At 35.5% G+C, this 19,486-nt stretch overlaps 1 protein-coding gene across 6 annotated transcripts in view; it reads right to left on the bottom strand.

Annotated features, from left to right (window-relative positions):
• Nucleotides 1-19,486, bottom strand: part of Pih1D1 (PIH1 domain containing 1) — a 91,387-nt gene that overhangs the window by 29,507 nt on the left and 42,394 nt on the right. Inside the window, exon 1 of one of the 6 annotated variants that reach the window (XM_067768015.1) lies at nucleotides 6,461-6,615. The exons of the other annotated variants lie outside the window; for them this stretch is intronic. Coding sequence (XP_067624116.1) covers nucleotides 6,461-6,506 — 46 coding nt within the window. The 5' untranslated portion in view covers nucleotides 6,507-6,615. Of the gene's footprint in view, nucleotides 1-6,460; nucleotides 6,616-19,486 lie in introns of those variants that run through there. 6 annotated transcript variants of the gene reach the window in all.

Here is a 19,486-nt window from a genome sequence, read left to right as displayed (position 1 = left end):
TTTTTTCAAAAAATTAATAATGAACAATGAATTCAAATAAAATGTCCCAAAATGTTGAACATGTTTTCAAATTGTCCTCAAGTCGTTAAAAAAGCCAAAATACCCAAAGAAGGTGCCGATTTTTTAAAGAATTTTATATTGCGATTGGCTGAAAGAATAATCGAATTCAGTGATGGAAAATCCTTCAGTAGGTTCTAGGGGCATATACACTCCTTTGAAATGTTTCTTACCTCATACTTAAGTTGAAGATATATGTATGTACGCATGAGAAGGGTTTGAAAAATCACTTGGGCTTACATTCAAACATGTGTTGTTTATTTGCGAAACTATACAATAGCGTCTGAAATATTAATTTTGATTTTCACAATTGATCCTTCAACACCCAATTCTCCCGGTTTGACATTTCCTAAAGTTGGCGGCCTCATCCAAAACTAGCCCCTTTGGAGTGAATCACATTGATTATAGTTTATCAACCATGTTTAAATATCACCTACACGTTACGGCTCCTTTTACAAATGTGAATACGCAGGCACATATATTTACTAGGTAAGGCTTTGTCCTTCGCAAGAACACTCAAAGTGGTCAAGCAAAAGCTTTCCCAAGACAGTCGAACTAATGACCATGTGTGCTACTACCCTAACATAGTGGACAGTCGAACTAGTGTGAAAACTGATGCTACGCGGTCATCCATAATGAGCTCTTATATCATAAGGCCGGAAAACAGCAATTAACATCTTTCAACTTAAAATCGGTCGACTTGAATTCTAAATTATCGTTTTGGTTTAGCGAAGACTATTGAAATCAATTTTCGAACACAAACGTCTGCAAATTTAGGTCTACATTTAAGAAAAAGGTATCCAGGGTCCTTGTAAAATTTAAATTATGTAGCATTATACTATTTTCACCCATGAGTTACACAAGAATATCCACTTGGACTGCTTATAATTTCGAGGGCGGCATCCTTGGCCGAATAGTTACTCCCTAACGTTTCAAGTTGTTTCTCTGGTGTAGCTCGGTAGCACAGCGCGACAAAAGCATCCGTTGGAAAGTCTTCGGAGCTACACCTATAGCTTTTAGGAAAGTGACGTCGACGAAGGTATGAGTTCAATGTCGCAGTCCTATAGTTTCTGCGCTGGCATATGGTGTGAGGGTCAGGAGGCGTGGTAGCACTGGTGGTCGGGATTGCTACTGTTCGCACATCGGGAATTGTAGCGCTTAAAAACAGCCTAAAAACTGGAGGCGCCCTGTGCCACGAGAGTCATGAGTATTAATAGACCATTAATAGCAACCGTAAGTCGCCTTTGTGCGTGACCGCCAAGGAGCCACAAATGATTTAAGGAAATTGTGTTCGCGACGATTATTAGGAGTTATCCCTAGGCGAAACTACGCTTTGCACCAGATATACAGACAAAAGTGTGACTATTTCATGTATCTCTATTTCTTTTCAGCAGACGCAGCAGTACCAATTCCAAAGACTGGGGTTAGGTTCGAAGCCTCTCTGGAGTAAGCGAACGAGGGATAATCCCTCCGCAAGGAGCAAAAACCCCGGATCTTTCCGAAATGGCCAACACGTTGATTTCCTTAAATACATACAAGCAAAACCTTTTCTAAATATTATTTTTTTAAATAGAAAAATCAAAACAAGAACACCGGCGTAAGACGGCGCGCCGCCTACGCCGCCGCCGCCGGTATATAATAGAGCCTACGCCGCCGCCGCCGATAAAGTGACCGGCGTAAGCCTCTAATATATGTATAGATAGACTACCCTGATTACATCAAAAATAAGGCAAAATACTTGCTACTTATTGAGATGTTTTCCAACATACTACTATACGTATCTTAATTCTGATCTATTTCCCGCATAAACGCACGAATATCTTCTAAGCTATTTGGCTGATTGAAAAATATCAAATGGCGGATTGTTAATGCGGTGAAAATCGTTTTCGCAGCTGTAAGTATGATGCAATTATATGTAACATACTTATACTGGATAAGACTGGCCATTCTCGGTCGGTTCACATACCAAAAAAATTATTTATCTAAATAGATCCCCAGTCAAGAACTGATTAAGGGCTTATTGTAATGCTATGAAGCCTAGTGCTCACACCACCTCTCGATATGGAATACCTACCTGTAGTAACTTGGCGATCGGTACGCGGTCAATAGGAACCATAACAAAGGAAATTTCACCAGAAACAGGTAGTTTCGGGACTTATGAGCAGAGCTTCGTCGGCTTCTTATCGGTAATAACCGGTACCGACAAGTTATTGTTTTATTATCAGTTGATTGATGGAGAGTTATTATCGTCGAGTTTTCGATTTTTTATCAGCATATCATCGTCTTCTTTTTTAACACGCTTTTATTAGCTTCCGTGTGTATGCTTGTTTGTAACTCTCTAGGCTAGGCGCGCAAAGGAGAGTTAGACCCATCTAGCGGCAACTATTGAAGACTCGCGGAAGAGGTTAAATAACTCGTTACAAAGCGAGTTGTGCTTAATAGCGGAGACACGAACCTCTGTGCTACGGTGCTGTCAACATCAAATATCTAAGGGGCTTGTAGGCACCATATTTCCGTGTTTTTTAGTTTTTTTAAACTATATTTATATTATTGTTTATTATCGGCTTGCTATTGTCTCATCCATTTTTTATTCGAAGTTCGGTATCTCTTTCACACAAAACCGATGAGTCGTCGTTAACAAATCGATAACGGCACGGCAAGAAATTCGTAACACACCGATAAGAAATCGATAACAAATCGAAAACACAGCTATAACATATTCGATAACAAATCGACACATTTTTTATAACAAAATCAATAACTTTTCGATAGCAAATCGATAACACGCTGATAATAAAATGGCAACCCTCTAATTACAAATCTTTAACTTTCCGAAAGTAAATTAATATATAACATATCGATAACTTGGCGGCCACCGTGGTGTGATGGTAGCGTGCTCCGCCTATCACACCGTATGCCCTGGGTTCGCACCCCGGGCAAAGCAACATCAAAATTTTAGAAATAAGGTTTTTCAATTAGAAGAAAATTTTTCTAAGCGGGGTCGCCCCTCGGCAGTGTTTGGCAAGCGCTCCGGGTGTATTTCTGCCATGGAAAGCTCTCAGTGAAAACTCATCTGCCTTGCAGATGCCGTTCGGAGTCGGCATAAAACATGTAGGTCCCGTCCGGCCAATTTGTAGGGAAAATCAAGAGGAGCACGATGCAAATTGGAAGAGAAGCACGGCCTTAGATCTCTTCGGAGGTTATCGCGCCTTACATTTATTATTTATTATCGATAACTTTTTTATCACAAATCGATCATACAATCCGATATCAAATCGATAACATTTTGTTAGCATATATATAATTTTCTATAACTTTTATATAACAGGCGGATAGCTCGTCGATTAAAATTCGATTTTATTTAGTTACATTTTATTTTGTTTCATTTTATTCTACCTACTTTATTATACTCAGCTGAGCAGAGCTTACAGAGTATATTAATTTTGTTCGCATAACGGTAATCCGTAACGGCATAAACTAATCGAGACAGATATAGACTCTATATATCAAAATGATCTGGGCGAGAAAAGAAATTCATTTAGCCATGTCCGTCCGTCTGTCCGTTAACACGATAACTTGAGTAAATTTTGACGTATCTTGATGAAATTTGGTATGTAGGTTCCTGGGCACCGATCTCAGATCTCTATTTAAAATGAACGAAATCGGAACACAACCATGCCCACTTTTTCGATATCGAAAATTTGGAAAAACCGAAAAAGTGGGATAATTCATTACCAAAGACGGATAAAGCGATGAAACTTGGTATGTGGGTTGACCTTATGACGCAAAATAGAAAATAAGTAAAATTTTGGACAATGGGCGTGGCACCGCCCACTTTTAAAAGAAGGTAATTTAAAAGTTTTGCAAGCTTTAATTTGGCAGTCGTTGAAGATATCATGATGAAATATGGCAGGAACGCTACTCATATTACTATATGTGTGATAAATAAAAATTAGCAAAATCGGATGACGAACACGCCCACTTTAAAAAAAAAATTTTTTTAGTAAAATTTTAATAAAAAATTTAATATCTTTACAGTACATAAGTAAATTATAACAACATTCAACTCCAGTAATGATATGGTGCAACAAAATACAAAAATATAAGAAAATTTCAAGGGCTCCGCCCTTTTTAATTTAATTTGTCTACAATACTTTTAATATTTTTAAGTCGAACAATCCTTGTGAAATTTGGTAGGGGCATAGATTCTATGACGATAACTGTTTTCTATGAAAATGTGCTAAATGGGTTGAAACCACGCACAGTTTTTATACACAGTCGACCGTTTGTCCTTCCGCTCGGCCGTTAACAAGATAACTTGAGCAAAAATCGATATATCTTTACTAAACTTAGTTTAATTTTTTTATCTATCTGAACTCACTTTATCTTGGTATAAAAAATGGCCGAAATCCGACTATGACCACGCAGACTTTTTCGATATCGAAAATTACGAAAAATTAAAAAAATGCCATAATTCTATACCAAATATGAAAAAAGGGATGAAACATGGTATTGGGTTGGCTTGTTGACGCAAAATATAACTTTAGAAAAAACTTTGTAAACTGGGTGTAACACCTACCATATTAAGTAAAAGAAAATGAAAAAGTTCTGCAGTACCCGACAGATAATTAGATTAGCGGTACCCGACAGATGATGTTCTGGGTCACCCTGGTCCACGGTTTGGTTGATATCTCGAAAACGCTTTCACGTATACAACTAAGGGTCACTCACTTTTAAAACCCTCCTTATTACCTTTCATTTGATACCCATATCGTACAAACACATTCTAGAGTCACCCCTGGTCCACCTTTATGACGATATCCCGAAATGGCGTCCACCTATGGAACTAAGGATCACTCTCTTTTAAAATACTCTTTAATACCTTCCATTTGATACCCATGCCATACAAACACATTCCAGGGTTACCTTAGGTTCATTTTCCCACATGGTGATTTTCCCTTATTTTGTGTCCAAAGCTCTCAGCTGAGGTGTACTGTTCGGTTACACCCGAACTTAGCTTTCCTTACATGTTTTTTTTTTAATTTTATTTTATTGTATTTGATTTAATTGTATTCTGCTTTACATTTATTAAATTTTAATTACGCTACAGTATAGTGACTACACTTACGCCCACATTCATTATTACTCCATATAGCATACCAATACCACGCACTACGCCTTCATTTACATTCGACATAAATCTCTTATATAGCATACCACTTATAAAGAGTACGTTTACGTTTTACACCTTACGCTTACATTGAGGATTCACCCATACCGTGAGATGTTTACACATCAAAAAAATTACTTGAGGAATAACGGACCAACTCATATTGCATATTAGCTCACAATTATAAAAAAATGTTATTATCTTTGCAATTTACCGGTATATACGATTTCATCAAGAGCGTTCTGACGTCATTTTCGCTCTTGGTGTTCCAAAGTTGATGAAATTCATATTCTGCTTAAAAGTTCTTTAAATACGTACACTTGCTCGAATATTGTCGTTTGTTTATCGTTTGAAATAATAATAATAGGGGAACTCATGAAACCTTATAAATGCCTTATAAAGTGTGTAAACGTATAAATTTATCTAGTGCGTAAACGAGCTGTCAAATTTTGTATGAAAAATCATTTACACAACTTGTATAAATTTACGCGCACATTTCATTAGGGGGACTCATGTAACCGTATAAATGCCTTATAAAGTGTGTAAACGTATAAATTTATCTAGTGCGTAAACGAGCTGTCAAATTTTGTATGAAAAATCATTTACACAATTTGTATAAATTTACGCGCACATTTCATTGTGTAAACGCGGTAAACCCAAAGGAATGCAACCTTGCAGACATTATTACAGCAGGCATTTTCATCAGAAATCTCCAACATCAGCAAGTAAAGGCGTTTTAGTTTTGATTTTTCACTTAATCTTGCCATTTTTTAATTTGTATAACAATCAAAAGAATTTTGTTTGGCAATAATACAGCTTATAAACAATCAAGTTTATCAAGAGTATTACTAGGTGCGTTCATACAACCGCGTGTGTAAATGGATATAATTTTACACCTTATAAGTTTATATGCTTTCATGAGTCCCCCTATTGTGTAAACGCGGTAAACTCAAAGGAATGCAACCTTGCAGACATTATAGCAGGCATTTTCATCAGAAATCTCCAACATCAGCAAGTAAAGACGTTTTAGTTTTGATTTTTCACTTAATCTTGGCATTCTTTAATTTGTATAACAATCAAAAAAATGTTGTTTGGCAATAATACAGCTGATAAACAATCAATTTTATCAAGAATATTACTAGGTGCGTTCATATAACAGTGTGTGTAAATGGATATAATTTTACACCTTATAAGTTTATATGCTTTCAAGAGTCCCCCTAATAATAATAATACCTGCAGCGGGAAGCACTGACACGAAAATACTGTCTTTTACATACATTATGTAAGTCTGTTACTATGTAGGTATTTGCGTATCCTGTATTGAGATTCTTTTACTTCATCAATAAAATAAGCCGCACTTGCCATGTTCCGGCAACGAATTTCAAAGATCTAGTGTGCGTCCAATGGCGCATGAATCACATTGAGTATCGGTTTTGACAAAATCACCATGACTTTGCAAATTACTTAAAAACACCCAACAGTTAATTGGATACGTTTGTAATGATTGTGCTACGAGTATCAGGAACACATTTTGTAGATAAGCTTCAACATGTTTATGACGTACATTTTATGTAGTAGATGTGTACATTGGTTTGCACATTATTTGCATGGATACAAATTTTTGTTGAGCTACATAGCAAGACTGAAGCTCCCATTACTGATACTTAGCATAGACTTGACTTGACTTGGCGTAAACTTTGCAACTTAGCCGCGATTATAATCCACTTGGCGCATACAACCTGGCATCATAATCAGCGTTGAAATTTATTTTTAAATAAATGTCAATTTGTATGACAAAATGTCAAAATGAAATGCAAACAAACAAATGGCATCTCAAAATGTAAACGTCACTTAGAACTTACGTAGAAAATCAAAATTCAACAGACTTCTAAGTCAAGTTAAGTGTTGCCAAGTTTTGAGTAATCAGTAACATGCAATGTTCATTTAACAGAACTGTAAGTGACAGTTTTCAAGTCAAGTCAAGTCTATGCTAAGTATCAGTAATGGGGCCTTGAATCTACTTCAGATCATAAAAACGTGGCTTGAACACAGTTTTTCATTTTAACGGATAGTGGCAGAGACCCTAATGAAATTTCTGTAACTGACAGATGTCGTTAAAGAGGAGGGCTCAAATTACGTATTCCGGCAATCGTATGAAAAAGAATTGCGTGACTAATCATGCGCATGTCAATATTGCAGATATTGAAAATAATTGTTAACAAATACTATTTTTTTGTATTTCAATGAAAAAACTATAAAATGTAAAACAAAAAACCCTAAATCAACAAAAAAAGGTGATTTTTAAACTTTTTTTGTCTTTCAGCAACAAAAATTTTATTTTTCAACATAATAAAGTGAACAAGAGCTTATCCCAGCTTATGTCCCAGCGGGTTAGGTGGTCAGAATATACCCGCGGTAGGTATGCATGTCGTAAGAGGCGACTAAAATACCAGATTCAAGCGGCTGTGTAGCGCAACCCTTCAGGTTGCCAGCGCAATATATAGCTTCTCCAAATCCAATTGTCCACCTCACCTACCCGCGGCGAATCCTGTTTCACTAACAGACGAGGCTCTGGCGAACCAAGCTCCTCATGGTACTTGGGGGTGGGGAGGGAGGTATGGCCTGAAGGTTTAATGTGGCCATATAAATCGTTCCCGAGATGGTCGGGCTAGCACCTTAACGGTGCTGTGTTGCCGGAGCGAACCGGATCTGTACCCGGCAAAGGACCATCACATCGATAACACTCCCCAAAGACTTCGGGGAGAAACCTTATCCATACAACAACAACAACAACAACAAGAGCTTATGAGTTAAGCTTTATAAGTAATAGTTTTTCAAGCGCTTCATCGCTTAAGTTGTACCTCCTTTCATCCAAAATGAAATTCAAAGAAGAAAATGATCTTTCTACTGATACTTGCGTAGCAGGGACACCAAGAATGACTAAGGCTAATTCAAAAAACTCAGGAGATGTAAAGCGAATATTTTGATAATAAGTAAAAATGTCTTCATATACCGACAAGTGTGTATGAAATATATTAGTAAGGTCGGATTCTACATGATGAGGAACTACAGCTACTATATTTTGAGCCATCTCATCCAAAAAGGTAATGAGTTTCGAGTTTTGGTGAGCTTTTATGAGCCCCTGGTCATCAGAGTGGTTCTAGTGGTTCTGGTGTAATTGTTCGCTATTGTTGTATGTGGAAGCTTGATTGTTCTAGAGAAGAAATAGGATTTTTTTTAAATAAAGAAATCGCAGTATAGTAAAACTGAACATAATACACTCAGTTGTGCGTCTCGGCAAAACAGGGAGTAAGCACAACTGAGTATAATAATATATATTAAAATTTTGCATCCTGTAAGTATTACCTGCTTGAGAATGAAAATTTGTTTGGCATTAGCTTTTAAATTTGCCTTAGCTAATGATTTTTGCGGTTCGGATAGTAATAATTTTTAAAGAGGATCTAAATAAATAGCGCTAAGCAATATGATGTGGCTAAGTAACAAACTTTCTCTGTTTAACAGAGCGTTATTAAATTATGTTGCACCTAATATTAGTATTAAATGCGACTTTAACATTCATGCCTATTACGTATCCGCCGGATGCCTTTTGAGTGGAGTGCAGGTCGATTCGCGACAAAATAGTAGCGGATTTGAGTTTTAAAATTTCAAAAATAGTTAAAATTATCTTTTATAACTTTTAAATTAAAATCCGCAACAATTTCGTTTTAGATCTACCCGTGTTTCCACCCCAAATATTCCGTCGGATACCGTCACAGGCACGATACATGTTGGAGCCACAGTTTTTAGAGGCATATTTTAGCAAATTTTTTTTAGCGCCCTGATATATACAATACCTATAAATTGTCTGCAGCTTAATATCATATTCTTCAACAGTTTCCAGTACCGTCCTTTTTATTTTGTCCCCAGTGTGTGGGTGTGAAAATGGTCTTATTCCGAGAGTTTTACAACTACTACGTATTTTGAATTACAATATACTGTAGGTTAATGCCTAATATTGAGCGGTCAAGCCGAGTAGCGGCATTAAGTTTTAATTGACACTAATTTTTTTCCAACCACATTTTTTATTTTTATTTATTTTTTATTTCTATAGCACGTTTACTTATTAACTCCATAACATAATGGGAGTTGATTACATTCATATTAAGGGCTTTGAAGATGGGAACCACTATCCCCCTGACCCCTTCACTATCCAATTGCGACAACGGCCGCCCATATTTTGTTACAATTTTTATTAACGAATTCTTAAAGAACTCTGGTTGTATAGAGTAAGAAATTTAAATTTTCTTTTTTGGTGGTTCGCTACTTTCGAAATTAGCCCTGAAACCATCTAAAAATCTTCCGTGCTTCGTTATTATGAGGCGTTTTAAATTTGTCAAATGTTCGCACGCCAATTTACTTTTGCACATTTTACATTGCGACTTTTTTCTTCCTCGTTATATTGGAAGACGTCTCTAATGGCATTGCTTGGTGCAACCCTATTCCTGCCCATAGTGTATTTACACGATACGATATTTACCCAGCTTATATACGCTTCAAATGTTTTTCTCAGAAAAAATTTCTATAATATTATTTTCGTTTGAGTTGTTCAAGTTTTTCAAAACAATAATCAGAGAAAGAACGAAAATTTCAAACTGTAAGGTTTTTTCTAAGACAAAAAAAAAATAAAAATAAAAAAAAAAATATTTTTTTTGTCTTTGAATTTTAGTTTTCAACGAATATCTGAATATTTTGCTTAACTTTAATGCTATTTTCAAAACCTTTTAAATTGTTAATAGATATTTTCGATGTCTGCAATATTGCTAATGTAGGTTATAATTAAAAATTCTTTTTTTAAAAACGTATTTTGATTATATTTTATTTTGATCTTTTAACTTTTTTTGTTTTACAAATTTCAAAGAATGAAAATTTTTGATAATTGAAAAATCAATATTGAAAATTAAAATATTGATAAAACATATTAAAATTACGAAGTTCAAAGTAACTTAAACACAGTCTTAAATAAAAACAAGTAAGAAAGGCTAAGTTCGGGTGTAACCGAACATTACATACTCAGTTGAGAGCTATGGAGACAAAATAAGGGAAAATCACCATGTAGGAAAATGAACCTAGGGGACCCCTGGAATGTGTTTGTATGACATGTGTATCAAATGGAAGGTATTAAAAAGTATTTTAAGAGGGAGTGGGTAATAGTTCTATAGGTGAACGCCATTTAGGGATATCGCCATAAAGGTGGACCAGGGCTGACCCTAGAATTTGTTTGTGCGATATGGGTATCAAATGAAAGGTTTTAATGAGTATTTTAAAAGGGAGTGGGCCTTAGTTCTATTGTTGGACGCCTTTTCGAGATATCGCCATAAAGGTGGACCAGGGGTGACCCTAGAATTTGTTTGTACGATATGGGTATCAAATGACAGGTGTTAATGAGTATTTTAAAAGGAAGTGGGCCTTAGTTCTATAGGTGGACGCCTTTTCGAGATATCGCCATAAAGGTTGACCAGGGGTGACACTATAATGTGTTTGTACGATGTGGGTATCAAATTAAAGGTATTAATGAGGGTTTTAAAAGGGAGTGGTGGTAGTTGTATATGTGAAGGCGTTTTCGAGATATCGACCAAAATGTGGACCAGGGTGACCCAGAACATCATCTGTCGGGTACCGCTAATTTATTTATATATATAATACCACGAACAGTATTCCTGCCAAGATTTCAAGGGTTTTTTATTTCGCCCTGCAGAACTTTTTCATTTCATTCTACTTAATATGGTAGGTGTCACACCCATTTTACAAACTTTTTTTCTAAAGTTATATTTTGCGTCAATAAACCAATCCAATTACCATGTTTCATCCCTTTTTTCGTATTTGGTATAGAATTATGGAATTTTTTAATTTTTCGTAACTTTCGATATCGAAAAAGTAGACGTGGTCATAGTCGGATTTCGTCCATTTTTTACACCAATACAAAGTGAGTTCAGATAAGTACGAGAACTGAGTTTAGTAAAGATATATCGATTTTTGCTCAAGTTATCGTATTAAGGACAGACGGACGACTGTGTAAAAAAACTGGGCGTGGCTTCAACCGATTTCGCCCTTTTTAGCAGAAAACTGTTATCGTTCTAGAATCTAAGCCTCTACCAAATTTCACAAACATTGGTACATTTTTGTTCGACTTATGGCATTAAAAGTACCCTAGACAAATTAAATGAAAAAGGGCGGAGCCACGCCCATTTTAAAATTTTCTTTTATTTTTGTATTTTATTGCACAATATCATTACTGGAGTCGAATGTTGACATAATTTACTTATATACTGTAAAGATATTGAATTTTTTGTTAAAATTTGACTTAAAAAAAATTTTTTTTAAAGTGGGCGTGGTCGTTCTCCGATTTTGTTAATTTTTATTAAGCATACATATAGTAATAGGAGTAAGGTTCCTGCAAAATTTAATCATGAATCTTCAATGACTGCCAAATTACAGCTTGCAAAACTTTTAAATTACCTTCTTTTAAAAGTGGGCGGTGCCACGCCCATTGTCCAAAATTTTACTAATTTTCTATTCTGCGTCATAAGGTCAACACACCTACAAAGTTTCATCGCCTTGTCTGTCTTTGGTAATGAATTATCGCATTTTTTCTGGTTTTCGAAATTTTCGATATCGAAAAAGTGGGCGTGGTTATAGTCCGATATCGTTAATTTTAAATAGCGATCTGAGATGAGTGCCCGGGAACCCACATACCAAATTTCATCAAGATACCTCAAAATTTACTCAAGTTATCGTGTTAACGGACAGACGGACGGACGGACGGACGGAAATGGCTCCTTCAAATTTTTTTTCGATACTGATGATTTCGATATATGGAAGTATATATCTATCTCGATTCCTTTATACCTGTACAACCAACCGTTATCCAATCAAAGTTAATATACTCTGTGAGCTCTGCTCAACTGAGTATAATAATACGAACCCTACAATAATATAGTGTACGTTCAACAACGTATTTCTGAGTTTGTAATAGATTAACGCCAGATTGCGAAAGCAAATTTGAAAAATAAATGTCAGCTTCTATATTAAAAAACATTTGTTTTCCAAAAAAAGCATACGAAATAAAAAAATTTTGCAGCAAGAATAATTTAATACCTGTGGCAATTTCGAAAAACGTCAATAAAAAGAAGTTTATTTTGACAATTGAGTCGAGTGCGAGTGACCGAGGCCATCTATTTTACCACTTTTCAACTTTTTATTTTAAATTATCTTTGAAACCACGTTTAAGTTTAATCTAAAGAAGAAGCAAATTTCAAGGGTATTCGAACGTCTTTGCGATCGAATAGAAATCTGTGACGTTTACGATTTGTTGGCTACGTTCACTGAACTTATAATACCATATACATACACTTATCACGTAATACGAAAAGGGCAATTTTAAGAGACGAGTGTTCAATTCACGGTACACGTTATTCGGGCACAGACTACTAGAATGGCGAAAAAGTTACTTGCAAGCTAAAAAATACTAAGATTGGTGTTACCTAGGCTGGAATTGGGGCGTAAGTGTCAATAAGATTCAGAGCAATCACCAGAGCTTTTACTCAAGGATAAAAAGTACAATAATTGACTTTCATGGTGTCGTGAAGCTATACAAAAAAACTGTCGTTTTCGTTTTTAAGGGATTTTCCCCTTTTTCATTTCTTCAATTCTTCGATTTTCGTTTGTGCGGTGAAGAATCATGTTTTGTTATTGAAATCAGAATGTTTTGGAAGTTGTTTACCATTCCACAAAACGAGTATTAGGTAGCGATAACGTTCCTTTCCTGTCTTTTATTCCTGTTCTTTTAATTTTTTTCATTGCGCGCGGATAGGGTTCTGTTTGTCATTTATGTTTTCGCATCTTGCGCAACCAATATAAAAGTCTCTTATCAAATATCAACAGAAATCAGCTGTTCTATCAATCAATAAAACTTAAAGCTTGCGCTGCAATCTGGCGTCACAAATCACTTACCCAGAGTGTGCACTCACGAGTTCAAAATTGCTTCGTTCTGCGCAACTATGTACGTCATTGTTGCCTCTTGAGCGAATAAAAAAAGAGCTGATCTAATGTTACCATGCGCAATACGCAATCTTCTTGTATGATCTGGCGTAATGGTAGCAACTGCCGGTAATGCAGTGCAAATATTCACAATAGTGCCATAGTACAAATATATTTCTTAATTTCTGAATATATAAAAATCACGTGTCACTATATTTAACCGCGATGGACTCCTAAACTACTAAACCGATTTTGAATTTGTTTTGCACCGCGTGTGTCGTTCGATCTAACTTGAAATATAGGATAGGTTATATCTCAGTTTATAGTCGCAATATTATTTTATTGTAAATTTTTTTATTTGTTTATACGTAATTATAAAATGTTACGTATACGCACCGGCACTCACATTTTCAGGTGGTGTAATGGGTTGGTGTTTAATTAAACAACGTGCTTATCAATAAAAAATATTATAGCGAATGATATCAAGTATAGCACATCACCAGGCCCGCCGAGAAGGTGGAGAGGGGGGCGGGGATTAGCCCCGGGCCCGGGGTTTCTGAGGGGCCCGCGATTTAGAGGTACTATGACATTTTTTTGAATTCAGGAGAGTCTTTAGTTGTTCCATGTGCAATTTTTAAGCCGAATTTCAAAAGCAACGGAAATCTGCATTTCGTTTTAATATTATAGTGAAGTGTGAAAAATAAAAATCTATATATATAAAAAGAAAGGCTAAAATGTGTGTTAGTTGGTCGCCGGTGTTTGAAGAGATGCGATTTTGTTCAAACTTTCACACAAGTTGCGTAAACCTCACGGGGTGGTTACTACTTAGGTTTGGTTGCGATCGACATACAGGGTCTCGAGATATAGGCCGAAACGTGGACCCGAGTACCCCTAGAATGTGTTTATAGAATATGGATAACAAATGAAAGCTGTTGATGAGTGCTTTAGTAGAGGGTAATTTGCATACCCCTGAGTGAATAGGGTCTCGAGATATAGGCCAAAACGTGGGCCAGTGAATGCCTAGAAAGTGTTTGTTGATGAGTGCTTTAGTACAGAGTAATATATTATCCAGAGACGGACTGGGACTGAGACTCGGAGTGGAACTGGGACTGGGACTGGAATAAAATACATACCACTCTCTGGGACAGGCAATAAGGGATGCAGAAGAATGAGAATGAATTGAAAGAAGAGAAGAGGAGATTGAGAAAGAGATAGAATGAGACGAAGATGGAGATAGATGAAGCGAAAAAGACGGAGGGAGGAGTGAATAAAAGGATTAGGAAAAGGTGAAGAGGGGGGGGGGGGCAGAGTCAGACGGAAAAAGCTTATTAAAATGTATGTAGATAGGCCAAATTTAGGGCAAGACAACGCCTGCCGGGTCTTCCAGTTATTTTAATAAAATAAAGCTAAACAAAAGCACTACGACCAAAATTGCCCAAAGCTCGCTAATAGCCCGAATCTCCATCTTTACAACAAAAACTTTATTTATAGATTTTGATTCCAAATAAGAGCGAAAAAGGGACCCGTACATAAAAACCGCAATTAGAAATAATATATATGATAGGTAAAGGTACAGGGACAGTGCTTTTTTATAACCAACATTTCAAGCATAAAATCAGAAGCAAGAATAAGCCATATATTTGTGGCGGTGTCTTAATTGTAGCACCAAGAAATTCAATTTTAGACCACGTTTTCTCAAAACTGAACTGAGGGAAATTTCATAGCTGATTTGTTATTACCTTAAGAAAAACATAAAAGGTTTGTACTTATTGTATCCGAGCTTTTAAAAAAAAGACTGTTTTGAATATGCAGATCCTTAGGGTGTTTACTCCATTACGAGTAATTTATGCAGTTATTATAACTTGACAAATATTTGGAGAAGTTTGATTTGTAGGACAAAATTGCAAAATTAGGCGCACGCTAATATACCATAATCACCACTCTTCAAAACACTTAAACTGATATGACTCAAGAAAATGGGTATTTTTCTAATTGTTTGCCAGACAAGACCAGGAAATAGTTTTAAGTTTTAACAATTAAACATAATTGTGGAAAATAGTCGTTGATAATGTAAAAAGAAAAAACACTAATAATAAATATTAAAATTTTAGCTATTATTTGAAGGCTATCCCCATTCGTCCGAAAAGTATTTTGTTTTCTGTTTTTTTGCTGTGTTTCTTCATTATTTCCGAACGAACAACTACTTTTATATAAAGTAATTTTTTGGTTAAATTTTCTTTAACGAATTGAAATCTCTAAAATAACTATTAAATCCATTCGCTGGCTATTATGGTTGTGGACACAGCTGAAACCTTTTTAAATAAAGTCTCTAGCCAGTACCCTCCTGTAATAACGACATTCGAGTCTAGTCTCTAAAATATTTGAACTCAATTATTGTATCAAGGCAGCAATTTGTTTGTGTTCGCTCTCTCACGCACTCCAACTGTTGAGTATACTAGTGCAAAGAGTATATATTTGTTAAGAGGCGTCACTCGATACTTTGTTGTTGCCAAAGCAACCCTGTCCATGTCGAATGTGATTCTCAAGGAAGTTTTGTTTAGTTTTTTTTTAATTGAATCCTATATAGTTATGCGGTAAAGTGACTTTGCATAATTACGATTTTTGGAAAGAGAATTAATTAATTAATTTAATACAATCAATTAAATAAACACAAATACCCCACGAAAATGTATAGAAGGCGTTTTTATAAATACATCTGATAAAAAAAACCAACGACTACCTTGAGAAAACATCGAGTAATTTGCTTTGGCAACAACAAAAGTATCGAGTGACGCCTCTTGACAAATATATACTCTTTGACTAGTGATGCACAGAACGGCATCTCATAAAGAACCTAATCGTTTAACGAAAACAATAAGTCTTGGCAGAAACTTGCCATGCGACTACATAAGTGAGGTTTTTACAAATCCTTTTGGTATCTTATATTTGTTAAATAATGTTCAAACCTATTTATAAATGTATTCAACAATTTCATATCGGCTTCTAAGTAGAATGATTGAGAACAGGCCTGGGCAGCCTCACCCTAGCAACCGCCCTAGAGCAAAAAAGCTACGAATTCGTTACTATATGCTCGACTGATTCGCCCACACACAGCGTAACGCAATTTTACATTGGCTACAAATTCGTTAAACGTATAACAAAATAAATAATAAGTTGGTCTATACTGCAAATAAAAGTTTTTTGGGTGTTATGCCAAACCCTTTTTTTAACCCGCCGTTACTCGCGCGGGGTGTAAATTACACCCCAACACTATTAATTACTGTCATACATTTTTTTCTGGTTGTGCCAGGGCCGCAACTTTTCTAATTGCTGAGTATATTTATACACTTTATTAGTAGGTTCATGCTGGTTAGTTTCAGTTTTACCGTTTAGCTAAACGGAGCGTCTAAATTTCGGGTGGGGTGTCTGTTGCACCCCGCGAGTAACCGCGTAAAAAAAGTGTTCAATAGTCTAGATCGAAATTGCCATCTTTACCCAAAAATTTGAAAAGGATATTAGATGCTTCCACGTCTCATACTAACACAGGTTCGGAAAACAATCAAAAAAGGATGAGGTGTTCTGTGTGTGCCCGTTCAAAGGGCATACAAGTTAAAACTAAATGTGATTTTTGCAAAAAATATATGTGTAAAAACCATATGTGCATCTGCAAAGATTGTACTACCTTGGAGTTAGTTACCGTTCTACTTTTTTTATTAATTAATAACTTATGTTCATTATTATTACTTGCAAAGAGGGCGAAAATCAGTTAATGTTTCACTCAGTTGAGTGTTTTTTTAAAATGAAGTCTTATTTCTTATTTTTTTGTACCTTGTTTTATGTCTAAAACTGTTCAATAAAAATGGATACTTATTAATTAAAAAATATTAATTAGTATTTTCGTGACCTTATGTACAACATGTATTAGTTATCAATCTCTAACTTTTCACCTTTCCAAGAAATAATGCATTTTAGCTTGGGGTGTATATGACACGCCGAGAGTAACAACGTCCTAAAATAAGTACGCGAGTAACGCCGGGTTAATGAGATATTAAGCCATACTTCCGAGTAAAAAGTGTGCGGTTTTTGATTTATTAAATGTTAAAATTATTCCATTTGCAACTTATTATAAGTAGAGAGTTATGGAAATAGAATTAATGAACCCCACCCTTTTTGCTCTGAATTTAATTATTCTGTTAATAACTTAAATTCTATTTAAAGGAATGTTATTTTGAGTTAATTATTTATTTTAAAGTATTCCACATCGCCTACCTAAACTATTTTATAATTTTTAGTTTGGTTGACTATTCGTTTCTTTCTAACTTTTATTTATTTTAAATTTTTTAGTTCTTGTATTTGTGCTGGACTCAGTTCATAAAAAATAAAGTTATGACATTTTCCCCGAAATAACCACGTGATCAAACTGAAATTTCCTAAATAGCCACTACACTAAACTTTAAAAAGTCACAAAGTAAGTTATCCACCAACGTTGTAAGTTGTGTACGACCAAAAGCTAAATTGACCTTATGTCCGTTGACTATATGTGACCCCATCATCAAATTATTGCATCGGTCCTTGATACGTGCGCAACGTTTCAATTGACCATGTGGCAATTTTCAGTTGTTATAAGGTCAATTGACCTTATATCCGTTGACCTTATGTCACTCTGGCATAAGTTATTGCAATGTAATTGGTCTTTGCCAGATGTTCTTTAGAGTTGGCAAAAACACTTAGCTCCCGCCAGCGTGTAAGAAAGATAAAACTATAGCCGTGTTTTTTAACACGCGCGTATACGTTTCGTTTGCGCGTGTTAAAAAACGCCTATCTTCGCTTAAATAATGCTTAGGAGACCCATCTAGCGGCTGTGGTAAAACAACTAGCTACAGCAACAGGGTGTAGCGAAAAGCGGAGACGCAACGCTCTGATGGCCATAGGGTATAACATATAGCTGAATCAGTTGCGATGAATTGTGGACACACATATAATACATAGAATTAGTGTACAGGGTGAAACAAAGACACATATTTCAGTTACATCTGAGTATGATGCGTATTGAAATTTAGTAGGACAAAATTTATGCGCAGCAATTTCAGAGGTGTATTTATAGTTTGTCTCTTAGCAGTCAATATAAAGTTTAAGCGTAAACGGATATACGCGTGTTAAAAAACACGGCTTATATTTACTTATTGAATCGGCGTTCTTATTAATTAAACGGTTTTATTTAGCTTGACTTGACAGGCAGGCCGCACGGCCGCATGTACGGCCGTTGTGAACGAATTTTGCAATTGAAATTTAAGTAACTTCCCGATAAGCTACAAGCTTGAAACTTGGAATATATTTCAGAACCCGATGACAATGTAATAATAAGAAAAAAATCGCCGCTAGGTGGTGCAAGGATCGAGATATTCACAAAAATCGTATTTGTGGTCAGATTTGGCTTATATTTGGAACACATAATACATACAAGAATAGAAAGCGACCTATGAAAAAATCGCCGCTAGGTGGCGCAAGGATCGAGATATTCACAAAAATCGTATTTGTGGTCCGATTTGGCTCATATTTGGAACACATAATACATACAACAATAGAAAGCGACATATGAAAAAAATCGCTGCTGGGTGGCGCAAAGATCGAGATATTCAAACAAATCATATTTGTGGTCCGATTTGGTCCATATTTGGAAGACATAATACATACATGAATAGAAGGCGACCTATGATGTCCGATTTGGCTCATATTTGGAACAAATATTACATACAGTCCTGTAGAAGTGACATCAAAATATTTTGGAGTTGGAGGAGGGACAAGCATACATATGTGGCGCAGACTCGAGTAAAATCTATGGAAGGATTATGTATTGAGGACTTACATTGTAACAAATTGTCAGGAAAGTGTCCTTGTAATAATGAGTCACTAAATGAACTAAATAGGATGAGAAATAATAGGCAGAGATGGAAAATAATTGTTAACAAATATTATTTTTTTTGTATTTCAATGAAAAAAACTATAAAATATAAAACAAAAAATCCTAAATCAACAAAAAAAGGTGATTTTTGAACTTTTTTTTTGTCTTTCAGCAACACAAAAATTTTATTTTTGAACATAATAAAGTGAACAAGAGCTTATGAGTTAAGCTTTACAAGTAATAGTTTTTCAAGCGTTTCATCGCTTAAGTTGTACCTCCTTTCATCCAAAATGAAATTCAAAGAAGAAAATGATCTTTCT

The sequence above is a fragment of the Eurosta solidaginis genome, chromosome 2, assembly GCF_040869045.1.
Source record: "Eurosta solidaginis isolate ZX-2024a chromosome 2, ASM4086904v1, whole genome shotgun sequence".
In the NCBI taxonomy this organism is placed as follows: Eukaryota; Metazoa; Arthropoda; class Insecta; order Diptera; family Tephritidae; genus Eurosta; species Eurosta solidaginis.
This window is presented reverse-complemented; position numbering and strand designations above follow the sequence as displayed.